General features: G+C 39.7%; 1 protein-coding gene across 1 annotated transcript in view; it reads left to right on the forward strand.

Moving 5' to 3' along the window:
* Window positions 1–23,239, forward strand: part of thsd7ab (thrombospondin, type I, domain containing 7Ab) — a 201,257-nt gene that overhangs the window by 106,435 nt on the left and 71,583 nt on the right. The window contains exons 9-11 of the mRNA XM_084944211.1: window positions 1,637–1,883; window positions 19,262–19,377; window positions 21,033–21,168. Coding sequence (XP_084800337.1) covers window positions 1,637–1,883; window positions 19,262–19,377; window positions 21,033–21,168 — 499 coding nt within the window. The remainder of the gene's footprint in view (window positions 1–1,636; window positions 1,884–19,261; window positions 19,378–21,032; window positions 21,169–23,239) is intronic.

Here is a 23,239-nt window from a genome sequence, read left to right on the forward strand (position 1 = left end):
TCAAAGATGGTCGCTCACAGTGGACGTAAATGGCTTCTTTCACTCCTCTTTCAAACCATCTGCATTGTCTGTCCAAAATGTGAACGTTGGCATCCTCGAAAGAATGACCTTTGTCCTTTAGATGCAGATGAACTGCTGAGTCTTGTCCTGTGGAGGTGGCTCTTAAGTAGTGCATTAAAGCTGGACTTATGTCTTGCAGTAGTATACACAAACATTTAAACCCCTCTTGTAGACATAATAAATTGCCAAAGGTTAAAACCTAAATCCTGAATAAGCCCTGATAAAGCCAGACCAAAACAGCATTTGTAACATTAACATTCACCTGCAAGTATTTTTTTGGTAAATAATGGTTGTTTTTAACATTGGCAACCCAAGACATGTAGTAATTTAAAGACATGTTTGTTTGTTTTTTAAATCGCTATTTTTCCACGACATGCCAGCAAACATGGTAACTTTTCAGCCTTGTAGCTTTCACCAAAGCACGTTTTGTAAGATGTTGCTCATAACTAAACAGATGTTTTTTAGGACTAATATTCATTTCTGTTCATTTACATAAAAATCATACACGTCTCATTCCAACATTAGAAATTTTCCAGGGCTATCTTTGGAGGCTTTTTGGAAAAAGTAAAATCAAAATAAAAAGTTTAGGCTCCCTCTTTAAAGTAAACCCCTGATACCCAAAGGCAGCAAGAGAAGAGAACTGATCATGCTGTCAGTAAAAACAAAATGCCAGATACATCTATGTTATGCATTATTCTGTTTTAATGAAAATTGGGTGGAAAAGCAAGCAAAAAAAAAAGATAGTGCAGTGATATTTTGAGCCATAAGTGCAGTGCCTGAAATAAGGCAGATGCATATAAATCAACCAACATAAGCCTCAGCGTTTAGCCTCGGGGGAAACAAATTCTTGCACCTTTCTTGAGACTTGAAACTGGCTCATTTACAGTTTCTCTTCTAGCTTTTTATTCAACAATTCTCACCTCTGAGGTGCAAGAAAAAGATTTTTGATTATTAGGTTGTCACAAGTTATTAGAGGCTGTTTAGATATCTAGATATCTAGATCTAGATATATAGATATTAAACTGACATTGAATGAGAGACTGGGTTAGAAGTTTTATATTGTTTGGTCCCACAAGAATAAAACTTTCCGTCACTAAGAAAACCTTTTTTTTTTGGACTGTCAGCGGTTACATGTGAGGTGTAAAGTGTTTTGTAACAGGCTTAAAAAAGAACTTTTCACCTTTCATTTTTTTAACCAAATTGATCCTTTCTTTTACTCCATCATCACCCGACCAGATTTATCCTCGAAAATACCTACATAGAGGAAACAACTCCATGACTGTCTCATGCTTGAGAGTGTATGCAAATATCGATCTGAGGCTGGTAATTCTAATTTTAAACATTGTCAGTCTGCTATTTGGTGCTGTGCAGCCTAATCCATGTAAAGTAGTTTTACCTGAACTTTTACACTGAAAACAGTGAATATAATAGTGCTGGGTGATTCTCTTAATTAGCATTACATGATGTGTTTTAATCAGCTGTGAAAACAGAGTACAGGAATGACTACTCCTGTTTTACCTCCTCACATGACAACACTTTTAGAATTGCTGTCCTCACTGTGTTTTGGTATTCACAGGTGGCGCCCTCTGCCCGAACAGCAGCGCCCTTCAGGAGGTTCGGAACTGTAACGAACACCCCTGCACAGTTTACCACTGGCAGACGGGGCCCTGGGGCCCTTGCACCGAAGACCCCTCCACCTCCTCCTTCAACACTTCTGTGGGGATCCAGCCCAACAGTGACGGCGAGGTTCCCTGCTCCATGGGAATGCAGACTCGCAAGGTCATCTGTGTCCGAGTGAATGTGGGCCAGGTGCCACCCAAGAAGTAAGCTATATTTCTGCTTTCTTTGAGCACTTGTTTATGTTGGCGTTTAACCAGCGTATAGCCATTTAAATCCTGCTACAGAACACTGATTGCTTATTTCCTGCCTCTCTGATTTGTAGCTGTATATAACTGTGAAATCAACTCCTGGAGTGCTGTGTTGTGATGAAAATTGCTAAGTTCTCAGACCTAAAATCCACTTGCTTTGAACAGTATTTCACAATCATGTGCTATCGAAGATGGAAGAGGAGGTGTGTGTTTCCATTTCAAACGGATCTGTATGGCAGCTGATTTGACTGATTTGGACACTTTTCACATTCAAAAGGAAGAAACAAATCAGTGAAATCTGTAGCAGCTTTGAGGAAAAGACGACAGCGAGAGCTCTGCTTGTCTTTTGATGAGTGAAATGATGTGTTAAAGAACCCCTTGTGTTTTGGTTTGTTGCTTAATGAACACAGAAATACAGTGAAAATGAAATTTTAAAAAGCCCATCTTACATGCTCGGTCAAACAGTGATGTACGAGCATTTGTTTTGGTGTGTAATGAAGTATCCAGCACATTGAGTAAATTATTTGTATCTGTTTATTTTAAAGGACGTCAACGGTTAACTGTACATTGCAAAACTGAGACTGAAAGTCGATGACATTAAAAACACAAAGGAGAAGTCAGAAAGCAAGAGATGAACGAGAGAGACAGCAGTAGGTGGGGAGCAAAGTGAAATAACGAGACGCCGAGCAGACTCTACGTGAAGTTAACTCCCAATTCCTATCTCCCCTTTGCAGGCATCCACAGATAAATAAATAATCTCTGTCCCCGAAAGTCTAATTAACCCTGCCGTTTTGGGCGCTGGTAATTTCTCATTGATGATAATGACAGTAATTAAATGGGATTGATACTTTAAGGCAATTTAATCATGGGGGAGATGAGAGACAAGATGTTTGTGGTTAGCTCTGAAGACCACACCGCATGAGGCGAATTAAAAACACAGAAGCGTTTACTTTAACATCCGCCAAAAAGTTCATCTCTAGTCTGGTGTCAGTTATGCTTGGCTGATTCACTTGACAACAGAAGATAAAGGAGTTGATCTGCGTTTGTTGCGTTTTGCAGAAAATAAATCCAAGGCAAATTGATTTCGGCCCTGCAAAAATAAAAACAAAAGGTCTTCTAATGTGTGTTCTCTTATGTTAAATTAGTTCCTTTTGTTTCTCGCTATAATTCAGGACCAGAAAATCCCCAAGCGTAGTTATCACTGAGGAGAGGATGGCAACATCAATTATTTAAAGGATCGGCGCGTGTTGAGCATGTTACAAGGGAAATGTGATTCATGGAGAACAACACAGGATGAAATGAAGATTAATGTCCAGTTCAGCGGTGGCTGCTGGAGCAGCTGACCCAGTCAGTGAAGCTGCAGAACAGGGGTCAAGATCCTGGAAGTCTTTTATCGTGTGTAGTTTAAATCTACACTCCTGGCAAAGCTGGAGCAACAGATAAACACAGGCTCAGTGGCTTGGAGAGTGGGAGGTGCAAATGTGTCAAGGGTAATGGCTCTGAGTCTCTGACAGAAAGAGGTTTCAGTCAATTTGTTTCCATTATCTTTGTTTTTACTGCTCAATAACTTTGTATAATCAACTGTAATTTGCAACAAGGGCAAAAGAGCAGAATGTAATAGTGTCACTAGTTGAAACTGAAAAGAAGATGTTGAAAGGGGACTCCTACTCACCCTCTCAGAAGGAGGTTATTGCTGCTAACCTCAGCTGAGCCTGTTTGAGGTTTTGAATAATGAAAGTCACACAGGCACCTTAAAGAGGTCCAAAGAGTTGTTTGACATTTTCAACCTTCAGTGGAGATTGGTTTTTCTGTGACTTACTTAGTAATTGAATTATTTTGGTGATGCTGAGTTCTGTGTGGTAACAAGCTTTAAAACAAGAGTCCATTAGAACAAAAAACGCAAGGAAAATGAACGCCCTTCAGGTAGTAAAGCACATCCACACCCATGTAACAGGAGGTCTGTCATGCTCATAGTCTTTATATACTCAAAGGATTATTGTTGCTGTAATTCCTTTTTTATTTCATTTTATTTTATTATGGAAAACGATGACAAGACATTTCAGCTGTTTATGAAGCAGCTGGGATGAAAATGAGTACTCATCATGTTTGAGGCCATGATTCTCAGTTGGATCAGGGGTGGAGTGCCTAATCTCAGCTGGAGAGGAGTTGCTACACCAAATGGTGGAACTCAAGTAGCCTATATCGGGGTCTTTTCTATTTTGAGTGGGAGATTGAGAGACCGATTCAGGTAGCACCTGTCGAGAGGTGGAAGCTGTACCATCTGTTGTGGTGAGAACAGGTCTATAAAAATCAGAAATCTTTACTTGATTCAACCTTAGCTGATCTCAAGTTCAGTGTCGTCTCACGGGGCTTCCAGAATACTTGTTTTACTTGTTTTTGACTTCCTGGAAGTCCACGTCAGACCATTTGAACTTGACAGTGAGCAAAAATGAAAGTTTCTTTCAAACTGTTCTGAATTTTATGTGGAGGATCATCACTGGTAATGAATTGGAACTCCAGCTACAGCAGCATGCTTCTTTTCAACAGTTTCAAGTTGAAGAGTACATGTTTTTCAAGCCGTACAGCAGCATGGCAGGTGAGGAGCGAGGCTGGGAGAATTCTCACTGTTTCTTTGTTTTGCTTTGGGGTTTTTTCGGCTGTACATACCTGAGGTTTCTGGAAATGCATTTAAAATGCAGGAAGATCTTTTTGGGTACTAAAGAACAGTCTTTGATACACTGGCGTTGTTCCAGTAACTATTTCAGAGGCCAAAGTAAAAAGGAATACTGTAATGGGACCAGGCTGAGAAATCTGAAAATATCAGCTGTGCCAAAAACAATGCAGGAGAAAAATACGTTGAATGTTAAATCAAGTAAGCAGCAGCCTGATTGACAGGCGTCTCTTAAAGAATGAGGGTGGTTAATGTTTGTCAGACATAAACCATTTATGTAAAAAGAAATTACAAAACCAGAATAAGAGTGTGGACAAAACAGAAATATTGTATTTCCAAGGGTTTTTTATTTTTATTTTTGTTTGTCTTTTCTTGAAGAGCATTTTTATGATTAATTTGATGAAATACATTCAAACTGAAAAGGAAAGGCAGGACTGGATTATGTATAGCAGCCAGCTGTCCCTATTCTTCTCAGACCAGCCAGTTAGGCAAAGAGAAAATATGGTGGGTATAAAAAATTTTTACTTCTGTACCCGACCTACTTCAGGCTAATGTCTGGTTGCGAGAAAATCAGATGGATGAAATGAGTGTCAGGATTACTCAGCAGTGAGAAATCTCAGACTGTGCAGAACTTTTTGTAAATGACTGAAGATGGAAATAATCATATTTTGACCATAGTGGATCTGATCGAAATGTATTTGCAGCTGACAAAACACAGCCCCTGCTGCAGAACAGAGGCTGTGTTTTGTCAACATAACAAACAACACTAAAAAGGAGACCTGAAATCTAGAGCCAGAATAAACATTTGTAAATGGCCTGTACTGTGTGGACTTAAAAGCGCATACAAACACAATTGTTGTTGTTGTTGTTTTTAATTTGTCAGAAAGACCAGATTTTCCATTAGATAATGGGATTATTGGATGAAACATTTCTGGCATCCATCTCCAACTCGCAGCCTCTTAAAAGGGATGTGACTAGCAGTTGTGTTTAATGGGTTGTACCTCAGAAAAAGTGTGTGCATCATCACTGCTTGAGTTTCTGTCTGCCTGGGGGCAAAAACAGAGTGACAGATACTGAGAGTGCTGTCAAACAGAAGTCTCTCCACAGATTGTGAGATGGCTTTTCACGGTTATGGAAGAAGTTAGCCTTCAGGGTTGGCAGAAAGCCTTTCCTGCTAGAAAGCATTCTTGGAGAACATCTTCTTGGTTCGTACTAGAAACACGGGAAACGCACATGCGTAAGCCTTGGTGACTTTTGTTAACCTTACAAATCTGTGGCAGGATATTTGGTGGAAAATAAGTGAAAATAATTCAATTAATAATACACATAACATGAACCCCAGTCCCATGTATAAATCTTTCCAAATACTAGGTCTGAAAAGTCGTTGTGCCTTTCCCATTTTTCCCGCTAGCTGTTTTCACCTCTCATCATTGAAGTGTCATGCTGTCCATGGTGCTGAAGACATTTTCTGATCTCCTGTATATATGTGTGATGCAAAGTAGCTCCCCTGAATTTGACCACGTTTTGTTTTATTCTCTCTCATTTTTGGTGCATTGGTGCAGTTTTAATACTGAAAAAATAATATTAAGTATATCAAATGTTATTGATCCTCAAAGTTAGGTATAGAAAAATGGTTCTGAGCCAAAATGCTTATTTGATTTGAGCTTTTAAGAGAGTCTGTATATGTTTTTCTATTTCTCTGTGCCAAATTTAGACCCACTCCTATGAATGTCAAGGACTTGCAACTCAGAGAGTTTTCATAGTGAAGGTAGAATTTTACATGAGGTAAATAAATACACTCAAGTTATTGCACAAAAAAATCAACAAATTCTAAAAGACACTCATCGAAAAACGTTCATGATTAGTTTTGACAGAAATACACTGATGGCAGAGTAAATGCATGGATTGGATTAAGTTTAGCAGACCTTAAGATGATCTCTGCCCTTGGTATTCTCAGGGCAGCCAGTCAGATCAGCCAAAGCAAAGATTACTTCAAGCAGTGCAATAAAAAGAGAAAAGCTTGACCTAAGGCTATTCCTCTACCCAACTTCCTTCCAGCTCACGTCTAGGAAAATAAAATGAAATAAGTCTCAGGTGTGCTTAGCAATAGGATACAAGAGATTGTTGCGCCCACATCTTCACAGAGACTGAGCTCCATCACAACAGCCTGGATCAAGCTTTTGTACTCGATGGGCGAGGAGGCAAAGCAGACACCGGAGAGAGATCTCAACACCAGCAACACCAAGGATACGTGGCAGGCGATTCAGAGCATCACAGGCTACAAAAGCAGGAGCGCCCCCACCATGTGTGAGCCCACGTTGCCAGATGGGCTGCATATTACCCTCGCTTTGATCTCCTCAACAAAGAGTCAGCTGTAAAGTCGACTCTACCTCCAGAGGACCTGCCACTATCAGTATCCACAGAGGCTGTGAGAAGAATCCTCCTGAGGATGAATATGAGTAAAGCTGTTTGGCCTGATAACCTGGCCATGCACTAAAACACGCTATTACTAACATTTTTAGCATATCATTTTGTCACTGTTTCAAGACAGGCACAATTATCCAAAGGTGCGTAGTGTGTAGTCTGAATGCCCTCCAGCACTGATCCCCATTCTGAAGTAGTGCTTTGAGAGGGTGGTTCTTCTGTGCCAGCCTCGCCCCTCACTAGATTACATTCAGAACCAACAGAACCACAGAAGGTGCTGTGTCCACTTGTCTTCAAAAACCTTGAAAATGAAAACACCTACATAACAATTCTGTTTGTCAATTTCAGCTCAGTATTCAATACTCCCCCATGAAGATGACTGGCAAACTCTGCACTCCAGGATTCGATACTGTGCTTTGCAACTGGATATTGAACTTCCTCCCAAACAGAATCCAGACAGTTTGAATTGGCAGTCACACCTCCTCCACTCTATTCCTTAACAGTGTGCTCACTTCCTTCCAGTTCATGCTGTACAGTCATGACTGCACTTGCAGGCATGAAGAGAACTTTAAGGTGAAATAACACCAGCATCGTCCACCATATTACAACCAATAATGTGAGTTAAAATCAGGAAGTTGAATCAAAACTATTGCAGAGTCATGCACAGAGCAGAGTCATGTTAAAAAACAACAACAAAACAGTTGTTTCATTTAGTAAAGAGGATGCAAAGACAACTAAAAAGCCATACTCCTCACAGATCTCCACTGTGGTGAAGAAAGCTTCAATGGAAGAGAACTACTCCAGGAAATTTAGGAAGTAGTTTTTGTCAACTTTTACAGAGGAACAGTAGAAAGCATCCTAACTGGAACCATCACAGACACAAGGAATGGGATAAGGATGGCCCAGTATATGAAGGATTTGCAACGGGTGATTAAAATCATTCAGCCACATCAGAGATATCGGCGAGGTGCGGTTTCTCTGCAGAGCCCAAAGGATACAAGAAGACAATACCCACCACAGCCGCGCAGTCTGTTCACTCAGCTGCCATCTGGCAAGCAACGCAGATGTGTTCAGTGCTCTAGCACCAGACTTCAGAGCAGTTTCTCTTATTGGGCTATGAAATTATTAAATTCATCCTCCACACTCCCCCACAAAAATAGTTTTACGACTTGGTTATTTATTCATTCAATTATAATTTTTTTGTGAGTAACATAATGAGATTTCATCTGTAATTTCATTGTACATTTTTTGTTACATTATAATAATTAAACCGGTATCTTGTTCAAAGTCGTGAGTTTGATTTATCTCACGCCACAGTCACTAGAAGGGGTCCAAGCTTTATTGCACTGCAGAAAAAGGCTCTCTGACTGCACAACTTTGCCCTTTTTCTTAGCCTTGAACACTTAAAAGTTTTGGATGCTGCCCTCAACTTTCACTCTTCACTCGGAAATTACTTTGACTTTGCACTTTACTGCGGCAAACACTGCCTCCGAGATGGCTTCTTCTAATGCAATTGCCAATTAACATATACCAACCAGCACATTCTCTGCTATAAAGACTGGCAATCAACACTTTAACTGAAGCAAGTTTCTAAAGAAACACAAGAAAATTAACAGGGTGGAAAGGCATCAGGAGTTTTTGGTCAAAACAGAAAGAAGAGGCAAAGCATATGAAACTTTTTCAATATTTCAGGAAGAGCACAGATATAATAGGAACTTCCACTGATCACATATCACAGTTACAAAGGTGATCAGTAGCACAAATAAGGAAGTTAAGAAATTTGATGACATTAGTGCCTGAATCCAGGTTAAACCAGGTTGAGCAGCAGCTTAATGCTAACGTAACGCATTAGACTTTCTTTCTTCCAACCCCATACATGTGATATACAGTAATGGATTGTCTTGTTCTCTGGGTCATCACTAATTAGCTTTGCTAAGGACAGATTTAGGCAGGAGACATGTCGTTAAGATCTTATCAGAAATCATGTGTTTAGTAATCAGCTTCCGTGCCTTTCATGGTTCCTTGTTGTATTGTTTTTCAGAGACTATCTCTTTATGTGGGGTGTTGTTATCATCCAGTATAAACTTAGAAACAATCAGATGCTTCTCCAAAAGTGTTACACTCAAACTTGTACACTGCAGATTTGAAGAGAAACTGTATGAAAAGTGACAAGTACCTAACAAAGACAATCAGAGTCAGCTGGAACGAGCACTAGTCAGACGTCAGCAGTAATCAAAAAGGATATGACACATACAGCATAGAGAGATGACAAGAGATGAAGTTTCACTGGTTTTCATTTATTTATTTGCAATGTATTTTACTGAAAACAACTTACAGTACACACAGAGAAATGCCCCCACCCTCCACCACCACCTTTTTTCTGTTAATGTTCTGGAGACTGTTTTTTCTCAATCAGACCCCGCTCCTAATCCCAACATCAAATGTGCTCTGACAAACATGAAAAATGAAACAAAGATAAAATAACGTAATTGATCTTTTATAATGGTTCCACACTTTATGTAATATTTACCACCCTGAGATAACAACAGGAAAAGACTAAAGTGAGACAGCTTGTTAGTAGAGTTGAGAAAGTTAGATTCATTCATTAGTGTGTGGACTGAAAATCGAGCAGTTGCTGTTCTGTTAGTCGGACAATCCTTTAATCCATTACTGTGTGTGGGGGGGGGGGATGCAGAAAATAAGCCTAGTGTCAGTTCAGACAAGCCAAAAAGTCAAGCTCAGCTACAATCCTGGCTAAAGTACTTTAGTGCATCCGAATATCAAATGCTGATATACTGCTGGATGCATTATGTAAGCTGCTTTAGCCTGCTCACAGCTACTTTGCTTCTGCCACTTGGCAACCCGCAACCCACCTCAGTTCTTTTTTCTATCAGTATAGTATCTATTGTCACGAGTTCCTTCTCTCTTGTTGCCAGTTGCTTCAAATTATGGTTTTCTAATACGCTGATTCTTTCTTGGGCTTGTACAAGCACCTTACAGCCTCCCATTCACTGCTTAAAGAATTCTGACCTTTTTGTTCTATAAATCAAGTGACTAGTTAAGCAAGAGAAGATTCATCAGGTCTACTTTTAATAAAATGTTCATTTATGTTGTGATTAGGGATGGGTATCGTTTAGGTTTTATCCGATACCAGTACCAAACCGGTACTTTTGAAACTGTGCCGGTGCTCGAACCGGTGCTTAAAGAATGGAGAACACAAAATTGGTCCAAAAACCTCTTATGTTCAGCTGTTTTTTTGTAAAAAGATAACAATGTTAGCCTTTTCTGCAGCTATAGAGGATTTATGGTATCACTCTTGGCTGGAAGCAGTGCTTAATCAATGGAAAAAACACAAACTTTGTCCAAAAACCTCTCATGTTTAGCTGTTTTCCACTTTTTCTTTGGTCATTTTAGCCTTTTTGGCCAGGGTGAAGGGAGTATCTGTCATCAAACAAGAAGACAGCCGCATGTAACTACGATGGTGTTTGCTAGTTCACCTTACGTGCATTAATTTAATAACGTGGTTAGCTTACACACGAACAACATTAAGCTACTCACGCAGAGAAGAACGGCTGCTGCTGCCATCATCATCCGTCATCATTTCTGCTACACTGGCAGGGCTAGGGGCCAGGACTCTCCTCTTTGGGTTTTTGGGGGATGTTGCTAACTCCGGGTCCGATAACAGGCAACCCACCCGCAGTAGATGTGCACGGTGTGAGGTCTCGCAGCAAGCTATCAAATACGGCGCATTTCTCGGCTTTTAACAAAATGCTATACGTCGCCAGGTGTTTCATCAGATTTGAGGAGTTACCTCCTTTGCACAGTATCACAGTATCACCTTAAAGCACTTGTTGCAGGCTGCTGAGTTTGCATCTTTTGCTGTGAAGTACAGCCAGACTTTTGACCGCTTCGCCTTGGGCGTTTTTAATCTGTAGCTCTGCTCTAAAAGAACGTACGTACCTGGGCCCGCCTACTATCCTCGGAAAGGTAAAATGATTGGCTAGAATCCAAAGTGCATGACATCTCAGGAAAAAAAAGCACCGAAATAAAGCACCGAAATGTGCGCTGCTTTTCGGTCTGGTTACTACCATTTATGTCAGAACCTGTCATGATCCTGGGTCCTTTTGACCCAGAGTTTGGTGTTTTCTGTTCTTCCTCTGTTTAGTGTTTACTCTGTTCTGCCGTGTGTTCTTGTATTTAGTCCGCGTTTCTGAGTTGTGTCCTTTCATGCGTAGTTCCTGTTTTATTGTGAAGGTCTGCGTCTTATGTGAGTGTTTTCAGTTTGCCTCCCTAGTCTCGTCACGTTAATCACTCCCAGCTGTGTCCCCCACCTGTGTGTAATCTCCTTGTGTTCTCTGAGTGTATTTAAGTTGTGTCTTCTGTCATAGTAGTTGCTGGTTCGTCTGTGTTGTTTCCCCTCGGTCTCCCTGCATCTCTCCATGTGTATTTCCCCGGACCTCCCTGCATCTTCGTTTCTGGTTTGTTTTGTTAGTTTTATCCAGTTTAGGTTCCAGTTTCATGTTCCTAGGGCCTTTGTTGTTTGTTTTTTCCTTTGTTAATAAATACTCACCTGCACCAGAGCTGCCGCGTCCTGGTCCTAAATATTCCACACGGCTTGCCCTGGCAAACCGTGACAGAACCGGTGCCATCATTGCACCGGATACCGGTACCCATCCCTATTTACGATGGTGGAAAACGAAATTATTTTTCCACTAAATGGTGGAAAAATAATTGCTCCATCATTTTCCCTTATATGTTCATTTATGTTGTGATGTGATGAAATTTCAAAGACCATAACATTTTTTTTTATCCCTCATGCCTTTAGCCATTTGCATTCCTTTTTTTCCAATTATTTATCCAATTTTTCCCTCAACTTGTCACGTGGTTGTAGTCTGCCCTTGTTATTGTATAATAACCCCTCGAGATTAAATTTACTGTTTTATAAAAGCACGTTATTTTACATCACTTTTTCCTTGTCCAGAATGTTGTGACGGCTCTGGTTTCCAGGCCTTGTTTTCATCACTGGCATTTTTTCCTAGGAGTGAGTAGACACGGATGTTTTTTTTTGTTGTTGTTGTTTGTGCTTTTTCCTGCTCTACATGTCTTCATCTGGCACAATCTAACTGGCAGGTACTCTTGATCAGTGCACCCGTGGGATCCCAGCAAAACAAACAAACATGGCCGCCCGAACCCTCCATATGCAGATGTGCCCCGTCTCATTCACAGATGGATCTGTGCTGTCTTCCTCTCACAGTCTCAGGCAGTGAACCTCAGAGTGCATGTCACCCTCGTACACACAGTCGCACATGCGCTAGCAACACATACACAAACAGTGACTGTCAAAGCCCAAAGACACAACAGAGACAAATATGTCAGTGCCTCGGGCTTGGGCTGCGATCATCCCTATTGAGAAAGCTGTTGTGGTGAGAGGGGAAAAAAACAATAACGTCTGCTTATTGATTCTGACAGTGTGTGCTGACACACACCGACTGTGCGTTTGTATAATCACATTGATGCTGTGGAATTTGTGAAAATGAATGATTCATGATTATGATGTTGGACAGTAGCTGTATTAAGCCCAGTCAATCATCTTCCTGCCATGTTTTCTAACGGAGGTTGTGTTTACTCTGGTTTTGACTATGATAGATAGCTAAAAGCCCTTGAGACGGAGGGCCATAAGATGCTAGTGAAAGGGTCCTTGAAGAACTGCAATGCTTTTATGCTAAATTAAACTAATGATGTTCTTGTTTTGTTGTCCATAGTTTTGATAATGAAATTAATTAGGCCTTATCTTTTCCCACCAGACCATGTTTTTGTGTGCGTACACTTAAAACTACTGACATTTCTTTGCTTTGAATCTTCATCCTGTTCAACCATCTGCTCGTTTTTTGAAAACAGCCTCTCGCTGAACAGATTACTCATCGCGTTAATAGCGGCAAGCAAAACACGAGCATTAGCCTGGCTGCTCATCTTGATGTCGTGCTTTGGGACAAGCTCCCAGTGCCATGTCTTCGGCTCACTACAAATCATTACGTTTAAACATCATAATGAGTTTGTGACACTGACTGGAACCAGCAAGTCAGTTTAAACCAGATGCTATTATTGGATTCATTTCAGTGAAGAGCATTTCCCCAGTGATATATGCAAGTGAAGACACAGAAAGAGGAAAGACTAGAATAGGAAATTGTGCGGCTGGGATATTATACCCCAAGCACCTAGTAAAATCAACGTGACAAGCAAGGATAAATAAATTGAATATTAAAGACAACAATGACACCAGGAGAAAGAAAACACACTGGAATGATAAAATGTATACATGATAGAAAAATGCATAAATAACACTATTATAGCTTTATTTCACACCCACACAGAGTGAATCTCCCAGCCAGGCATAGTGCTGTAAGTATTCTGGCTGGTGTTGTGCTTTGCCAGTAAACATTGCCCATTCTTTCTTTCTGGAAACTGGATTTTAATTCAATTTTAATTGTCTAAATTTGGATAATATCCGCCATTAGCGAGGCTACAATATAATTAGACATAAGTGAGGGGATTGGGAGTGGGTGGCACACAGGTTTGTTTTCTCTGCAGACAGAGACATGCTATGAGTCCACTCATTGCCCTATATGTAGAGCAAATGTTATTGTAAAAGATAAATGTGTTCTCCCAGTCATTCTAAATTCACAAATTGAAATCTCAAACATGGAGGCTATCAGAAGTGACCTTTCACTGACATTTGTTTCCACCGATTCTTATTAAGATTCCCCAAACACCTAAACACAGTCCCACTTTTATACCAGTCTAGGAGTTCACCTTGCATCACAGTGAGGCCACTTGTGATTACTACATTGATAAACTGAATTGAAAAATAATAGAGCTCAACATTTTATTCACAGATGGAAAGCAAAGCAGTTCTGTTTGCTGACAAGAGCTCACAAACATGCATGTAATGTAAACTAGAGAGTCAAGGAATCTACAATATTAGAGAGAAAACCACAACAATCACACAGTCCACTAGGAGCAAGCGTTAGGTGATGGTGGAAAACCTTGCTTTCAATAGAAGGAAACATCTGGCAGAACCAGATGAACCAAATTCAAACTTAAATCCCATTCCCTGAATTCATTTGTATACATTCATTTGAGCCACCTCCACAGGACAAGACTCAGCAGTCCATCTGCATCTTAAGGATAAAGGACACTCTTTCGAGGATGCCAATGTTCACATTTTGGACAGAGAGGACAGATGGTTTGAAAGAGGAGTGAAAGAAGCCATCTATGTCCACTGTGAGCGACCATCTTTGAACAGAGGCGGGGGTTTACGACACCAACTCTCTGCCATCTATAATCCAGTTTTGAGATCCCTTCCCAGACGCCTTAACGCCCACTCACATCCTGGGCCATCTGACCTCAGGAATTCGCATGATAAGGTGGGGCCAGGTTTCACAATGAACACACCCGAAACTCTGGCTGATTGGGACCCACACCCGCTTTCACACCTTGGCTCAGGCGATTAGAGGATCATCAGGGGGTCCTTTTGTCCCTCTGTGGGGGGATACTCCCACTAGGTTTATATCTGGGACTCTCCACCATTTGACCTTAGAACTGAAGAAGCTTCTCGGATGAGAGGTGAAACGTCTTCAAGTAACTTAAAGAAGTCCAGACGCTTTTCTTTGCAAGCTCCTTTGACTACGATGACCTGGATGACTGAGAACCTTCACAGACATTTGTATACATCCTCTCCCTATCTTAAGGATGAATCCTTATTTATGCAATTGCAATGCCGAGTGGACCTACCTTACCTTAAGATTAAGACTTAAGAAGACAAGATTGTGTAATACCTTGTAAGTAACTACAGTTAGAGCCTAAATCTCCTGAACTAACTTCAACCATGAGTTGGGTACTATTGTAAAGGTTAAGTCTCATGTAACTGCAGGATAAAAATCCGTCCAATATGTTCCAATGTGCCTTTTGTAGCCACCTAATGGTCTAAAAATGTGTCCCACAATATTCATATATACGCCTTTACATGATTAAAGTAACTTTTACTGATTTGTCCTATAAATTGAGCTGGTACTCTATGCGAGTGTTGTGTTTGCAGTGCTGTCCAAGTTTTGACAAGAAGCAGTGATTGCTTGTTTAGGTTTTGTTTGCTGGGGGAAGCAGGGCAGCTTTGTTATAGTTTAGAAAAGATCATAGTTTTGGTTGGAAAAAGCCTTCAGTGTTGACTCAAACTGTGATGTGAACGCACATTTTTTTAATCACAGACTCCACCTGCTTCTGAGAAACAACAGCCATAGTTCATTCTTACAGGAAAATGTAAACATGAGTTGTTTGAAACACCAATCAAGATTGTTGTTCCGGTAAAGGCCGCCTTCACCAGAACATATGCTTGCTTGTTTGTGTGTTCAGACCCAAAGGGAACACTGAAAAGGTGAAATCGAAAAGGCAAGCAGTCTGCAATTCAGAAAGGAGTTGTTTCGTCCTCTAAGGTCTCTCTTAGTATTCACAGTGTGTTTCTCCTCGATCGAAGGCAAAACTGAAGTTGTATTTAAGTTGTAGTATTTAACCTTAACAGAACTATCATGGCTTTTTCAGATTTCACAATCCCAAAAGGGTTAAACTATAGTTCATGCTCTGACTTTTACCATTTTTGAGTATGAGAAGAATTTAACAAGGTCAGAGGTTTAATCTCGTCTGTTTAAGACTTGTTTGTGTCACAGTATTAAAGAAATCCCAAATGAGATAGAGAGAGGGTTGTCTTTGACACATATTCAAGGAATCAATAAGTAAACAGAAGAAGTCCAATAATTCATGCATACTGTTGAGCTGCATACACACTGGAAGTGGTACACTCATCACCCATTGCTTAGAAAAAGACGGGTGGTTGCTTGCAAACATCCCTGGCCCCAGTTGCCTAGGTGACCCTGTAATGTAGTTACTCCCAGGTCACATATCAATCAACAGTATTCTTCTCTCTAATTGGTAATCACTTTAGCCACTCGCCTGGAAATTGAGAAAAATATTTTCTTGCTAGCAGTTAGTTGGGAAATGGTTGCAGGAAGTTGTTGTGCTGCCCTGAAACCTCCTTAAAATTGCTTTGGTAATCATCAAAAACTTGCCACAGCTTCTCACACTTTGAATGGAAGACATCCACTTACCTGTCAGTACTCACCATGCAGTACAGAAACTGTAAAAAGTACAACACAAACCAGAAATGGAGACTGTTTCTAGAGTACTTCTAGAGTAAAAGTTGTACCTTCTGAACAGTGTTTGCAGACAAGTCAGCATCTTTCATGCAAACTATGACCATCCACAACAAAGTGCTAGCTGCCAAATCAACTGCAAGGAGGATGTTGGTGCAGCTTCCATAGCACCTCTTTGCAGCCCTCTTCCTTCCCAGCTCCCCTTTTTCATCCTGTTTCTTTTTGAGAAATGTTTCCAAACCTTCACATTAAGTACTTGTTTAATGGTGTCATTTTGGTGAGTTCCTCCTAACCAAATAAGAAGTACTTATTTTATTGATTAATTTGGGTTGGTACATGTTTGAGATCTAGTACTTGATTATTAAGCTGGTGTTGGTTTCTATATACACTTTGATTCTATTTAGATCTTGAAGATATCTTTATGCTGTTTGTCTTCTCTGTGCCAGGTCTCCCTTGATGGAGAACGTGTTGATCCCTACAGGCTCTTGAGAAAATGATAAAACCCTTGTTCATGCTGGGGTCGAGTGTGGAGATTGTTTTGCGGTAGCAGGTTCACTAGTTCTTAACAGCTTCCCATCGTGTTGAAGTGTTCTCGAGAGACACATCTGTTTATTCCCTTCTTTATGGACCCGGCTATCAGTTAAAAGCAGAAGACATAAATGTATCCTCCCCACAGCTGTTTTTTTCCTGGGGACCATTCACTTTTATGAAGACAACCGAGGATTTGTTCCGCTCAAGAGGGATTTAGCTCTGTCTATTGGTATTAAAAATAAATCTCTCCTTGTGTTGCTGTTGCAATATTACATTTTGCCAGGGACGCTCCCTATCATTTCTCTGATAACACCATGCTAACGAGTATGAAACACCCAGTGGAGAACACTAATTCAAAAGAGCGTTAAACCTGACCCAGATGATCAGAAGTCAGCAGTGGGATGAGGAAACATAGTCATAACGTCCAACTGCAAGAGCAGCGAGAGATCAGATAAGATGTCTTCCAGCAGGTTTATCATGACCTATTTATCTTTGTCTCGTTTATGCACAGGGGACCTGAAGATTAAACATAACCTCTGTTTTGAAAAACCTCGGCTTGACCACCAGGATTATTACTCACTGATAGCTGAAGCCATTTAAACTGGAAGTTTTATCCTCAGGCCTGTTGGCTGACTTTAGCTCAGTGAGTTAAAGTTTCCTCACAGAGATATATTACTGTAAAACAAACACAGTGCCTTTAGACATTTCCTGTGATGCTAACAATGCTCTGGTGGGTTACACAACCATCCCTTTCCTGTGTGTCATCCAGATGGCATACATCAGTCATAAAGTGAAAGTAATTACAGAGGTTTTTATTGCCCTAGATTGAGGCGAGAATAATTACATTGTGTATTCAAACACTACCCAGATGGTTGCTGCATCAAGCCTCTCAGTTGATATTTATTAAAGTGTGAGTGCATGGTTTATATTTTTAACTGTCATGGTTAAGTGTCAGCTTGGTCTTTTTAGGTTCAAATGCCAAAATCTATAGGGGGTGGGTTTAAGTTGGGGGAAAAATACAGCTAAATCTACACACTATATTTTTTGGTTATAGGCCTGCAAATATGTTAAATTCAATTCCAGAAATCACAAAAACACATGTTTGGCAACTCCTTTGATATCTGTAAAATGCTTCGCCAAAAGATCAAAAAAGTCATGAAGATCTAAATGTTACCCAGTTCAATTTTTCCCTCATTACAAGTTCTGATATCTTAAATAAACCATCATGTTTTGCAGCAGTGATCACGCACGCAGTCAATAAAAATATATTTTAAAGATCTTTTATTTTGAAAAGAAACCTTATTAGAAAGCCAAATGAAACACTGGACAAAAGTATGATGTTTATATCAGTGCTAATGAAAGATTCTTGTTATATTTTTATGGGACCATCGTGTGATGACTTCATGAACATTCGTATATTGTTTTATCTTCATCCTGGGGTTCTCTTTATGTCTACAGTACCAGGCATACTCAATTATCTGTAGCCAATGACTTTTTGCAGGGGATCCAATTTTCCAGAGATCTCTCAAAATTCTAAATATTATTTCTGATACAATTTTTAATGCAAGATACCACTGAAACTATTGATATTCTGAAGTTTTTCATTCTAAATACAATGAGACACATTAATGTGATTTGTGTAAGCAGAGTTTCTGTTGGCTCAAAGATAACGTGGGTGGGAGTAAAGGACACAGTATGCTTGTTTTGGTATAAATTGTTCCCATCTGTAGATTTGCACCTGTCATCTGTCTTGTGTTTTTTCTCCACTATGATCAAAGAGCAAACTAAAAATACAATTCCACTTGAAAACAGAGTGCCTTAGTTGTTTGTCTTGGGTTATCCTGACACTCGAGACATTTAGCAATATTTCCTGCATTTAGCTTTTTGAACACTAAAATTTGCCTCACTGAAGAGTGCTTCCTTTATTCTTTGTGACCCTTTTTAAATAATAGAGTACAATTTTATAATTTATAGCTAAATGATTTTTATGGACCTTGTGGCTGTTGTCTCCCAGAAGCTTCCAGACCCTTCTTTGAGAACCACTGCTCTGCTATGCTTACTGCAAATGAATTCTTTTCTTTTATTCACAGGGATTTACATTAAGTGAATTTAAAGGATTCCCCTGCTATAAAATGTTGTGATTTTTGATAATAATGAAAAACAATGGTTTAAAATGATAAAAAAAATTCTGCCCTTGATTATACTCTTGGTGTCTGTGAGTGTGCTTAGGTTTGAGTGATATAAATTTCATTGGATGGTGAGCATGTGGGTCCACATGGACGTCTGCTTCTCTGCCCGTTTGGTACAGAGCTGTGGCAACGTAACACAACCAGTGCAGGGAAAGAGTCCATAAGAAGTGTTCTTGCTCAGCACCCACAGATTAAAGATTTAGTCAGATACATTGGTTTTATCAAAATTACTATTTTCTTAGGAGTAAATCTTTTTAGGTTTAGACTTCATGCTCTTGTGTTTTGATGAATGTATAAAAAGATTTTGTTTTTGCTTAGGTGTCCAGACGGTCCTCGCCCAAGCACAATGAGACCATGCCAGCTGCCCTGCAAGAAGGACTGTATCATGACCCCATTCAGTGACTGGGCAACGTGTCCAATTACATGTGATGCAGGTATGATGGAAAAAACAAAGATTCATGCTCAGAGATAACTGTTGTTGCTGCTGTTAAAAAATTCAAGGGTATTGAAGAAACAAAGTTTCCAGCACAACTTCCCCTGCTTCTTTGCACACACAGAAGAACATAAAGTCTAAAGAAGTTAAGTCCTCTCCGACAACTTTCCCATTAAACCATTTTTCAATTATTTATGGTATTGTATTTTCATGATGTATCCTTAATTTTATTCTCATGTTTTTTTTCTCTTATTTTTTTTACATTTTCTTAGCTTGTACTTTTAAACAATAAGCATCTACATACATGTTACTTTTCTTCATTCTATTTTTTGTTTTTGTGTCACTTGTACTGGTTGTATATGACATTGATGGGGAAAACTTAAAACACCGCCCTTCATTTAGATTTGTCCTGTTTAAATGCTAAACAGGGTGTGACCCAGGTTTTATTTTTTATAGTGGACACTCTCCAAGACTGGCTTTATACCACATGACCACATGGCCTAGCCTCCTTGCTGGTGTCTGGTTGGTGGATGTGCACGTTGAACATATGTGATTGGTTGTTTAATTTTTTTGCTTTTTAAAATGTGGTCTGTAATATGTTTTGCCCTGATGAAGGCTGCAAGCCGAAATAAACTGGTCAAATCATTAAATTGTTCTTTATACTGAAAATGTTGCTGGACCTCTTTAGATTTTCTTGGAAGTGGGTGAAGTTGTGCCAAACTCCTCTACGTTGTAAAAAGTACTTTATTCAGTCAGTCAGGCCATGGTGGTTTCAGGATAGTCACAATATTTCCAATCATAGTTGACAGAGGTGACAATAATATGCCGGTAATAACATAATAATAAAAGATAACAAAATGGAAAACACAGAAGCTAATTTTAATTGACTAAGTGCAACAACTCTAGAGTTGGGTTGTCACATAAACACATGCTCTCATGCCTTGTTACAGATCATTAATTTGATAGACTGGCATGTAGGACAACATTTGGGCTGACCTCCGTTAGTGGGCCTGGCAAGTCCATTTGCTCTGGCCAGCAAGTGGTCGGTGTTGTTGTTTTGAAGCGGTGAAAGGAAGACGTTTTCAGATGAGGTCACCTTCGTCAGGCGGCCATTGCCCAAGCTGTCGAGTGGTGGCAAAAACATTAAGTTGATTTACGACTGAAAATCATTATCATCCGTATTTTGATGACCTCCTCCTGTGACACGGTGGCATAAATCTCTTTGGTCTAAGCATGCTTTACTGGTGGCAGTGCATTTTAATTTGATGCTGTTGATATCTTAACCTTGTGCAGAGAATTACACGCCGCCCACGTAGAAAGGTTTGAAGCAGGGTATAGGGCTATCCAGAGGCTTGTTTCAACTTAATGAACTACTCGAGGGCATCGCCACACATGTAAATACCATAAATTTAATCTGAGTCGGTTCCAAGGTCTAATGGGATTTTTCCGCATCATCGTTGTTGGCTTGATATCCCCAGTAATCACAAGTGTGCGCTTTTGACGCTAGCTGTCCAATTAGAATTGGCAGTTGCAGTCTCCAAGTCCATTCTTCAAGGATTATTAACAGAGCAGTCAGCTTATCATTCTGACATTTTTCTCATCACTTTTCCATACATATTTCTTAATTTAATTCATTAATTGTCTGCGTCCCTTCAGCTGGTATTGCTGTGAAGAAAAAGCAATCAAGGAAACGTCTTATCATCCAGATGCCATCCAACGGAGGGCAGGAATGTCCAGAGGTGCTCGAAGAAGAGAGGGACTGCGAGGTCCCCAAAATCTGTCCCGGTTTCAGGTAAACGCACGACAGCCGCCTTCAGGTGTCGACAAACACTGTTGTTGCTGTTTGAATGTTTTGTCACATGGACAATGTACCCGTGGGTTTTAAAATGCTTAAACCTTGAGGCTCATTGCACAGATTTTTGTTGTTGTTGTTGTTTTTTGTTCTATGCTCTACTTTTGTGTTTAAATGGTTTTCACTTGCAGCCCTAAAAAGCCAAAATACAAACCAACAGCCTATCCCAAACAGCCAAGTTTTTATTTAATAATTTATTAGAATATTTAACAAACATCAAAAGATTCAACTATGATATAAAGATACAGATTTTCTCTACACCTGCAAACTCTGTCAGTCTGACTTTCTGCTCCCACCTCTCAAAATACCAGCTGCATGTGTTTATTTATAGGTGCACACTTTCTTGTTAACTCCTTGTTTGCCACCATGAGAGACAAAATAAATGTAAGTTATGGACTAACTAATGAGATAAAGTAAAATAATGTCAGCGTTTTGTCTTATTGGATATCTATGTCAGTCTCATCAGTCTCTTTGGCTTTAATTTGTCTTCAAATCAAAGCCTTTGGTCAGAAATGAATAGTTTAGTGATGAAAACTGGAAACGAGGTTGTTTTATCAGGAAAAATTAGGGGGGGAAAATCCAATAATCCAGTTTATTAATTTCAGACTGTGACATTTCCGTGGTGTCGAGAGTTTATCTTAGAATATAAATGGAAATCTTTTCTTCCACCGCAATTTAACTTTTTTCCTTTACTTTTTTCTAATAAATGTTATTCAAAAAAGTGTGAAAATAAAGGTGAAAGTCTACACAGTTTGATTAAATATGACAAAAAAGCAATAAGTGGTAGCGGGGTTTTACTCTGTGATAAAGAAACCTGGATATTCTGGTTATATAAACCAAGCTGTGCCATGTAGCTGTACTATCCTTTCTTATGGTGACAAGGTGCTGCAACCATCTTGATTCTATCTTTGTGGTGAGCAGGTATCTTCCTGGTGACTCGTTGATTAAACAACAGAAAAAAACGTTTCTAAACTGAGCACACTGTAATGGATGACTGTAAATACTGGCCAAACAAATAGTTTGTGTGTAGTTTAAGAGCTTTTAAAAAGCTAAAAAAACAAAACAAAACTATAATACATGTTCTGTGTTTAATAAGTCATCAGTCAAATCATGTTTAAAATGCCATTGAAATATGCAGCACTTTGCATCATGTATAACATAAATGTTAAAATGAGAATAATCCATTTAACTGAAGAGGGACTATGATGCTTGACTAGACATGTAACTGCTCTAGCTCTGATGTTTTATTTCACAATGATGTAACTTTTATATGATTTAATATGCAGCTCTTGAAAACTCCCAAGTGTTAGTTTGCTTACAGGTCCAACCTGAACTTCACCTGTTTAGAGACTTAGAGAGAGCTTTTTATTGTCATTGTGCAGTTTCTTGCACAGCGAAATTGGGTAGCTGAACCACAAAGGTGCTAAAGTAAGAAGAAGAGAAACCAATATATATATTCAATGGCATTTTAAACATGATTGCTCTTGCAAGGCGGAAAATAAATAAATAATTAAATAAATAGAATAAAATAAAAAACAGTGTATATGTATACATATGTGAGTGGAACTATATACATGGTGTATGTGTAGGAAACATTGAAACAGACTGGGACCAAAATAATTGCACATGAGCCAAAAATATTGCACAGAACATGGAAAGACTGAGATATTGCACATAGATGATCAACAGCAGTGTCAGGGTGGATGTGTTGAGGAAGTCTTTACACACTCTTAGTTTGCATTAAGAGTTCTGAAAGCCCACGGGAAGAAGCTGTTCTTTAGTCTGTTGGTTTTGCACCTGATGGATCTGAGCCTTTTTCCAGAGGGCAGGATGTTGAAGAGGTGGTGGTTAGGATGGAGGTGGTCCTTTATAATTGCCCTGGCTCTGGAGAGACATCTTGAGCTGGCAAGTAAGTCCAGGGAGCGGAGTGGACAGCCGATCACCTTCTCTGCAGTTCTGATGACCCTCTGTAGTCTCTTCTTGTCAGCTGTTGTGCAACCACAAATGTTTG

This window comes from Perissodus microlepis, chromosome 11 (assembly GCF_051167445.1).
Source record: "Perissodus microlepis isolate ML-2025 ecotype Zambia chromosome 11, ASM5116744v1, whole genome shotgun sequence".
NCBI lineage: Eukaryota > Metazoa > Chordata > Actinopteri > Cichliformes > Cichlidae > Perissodus > Perissodus microlepis.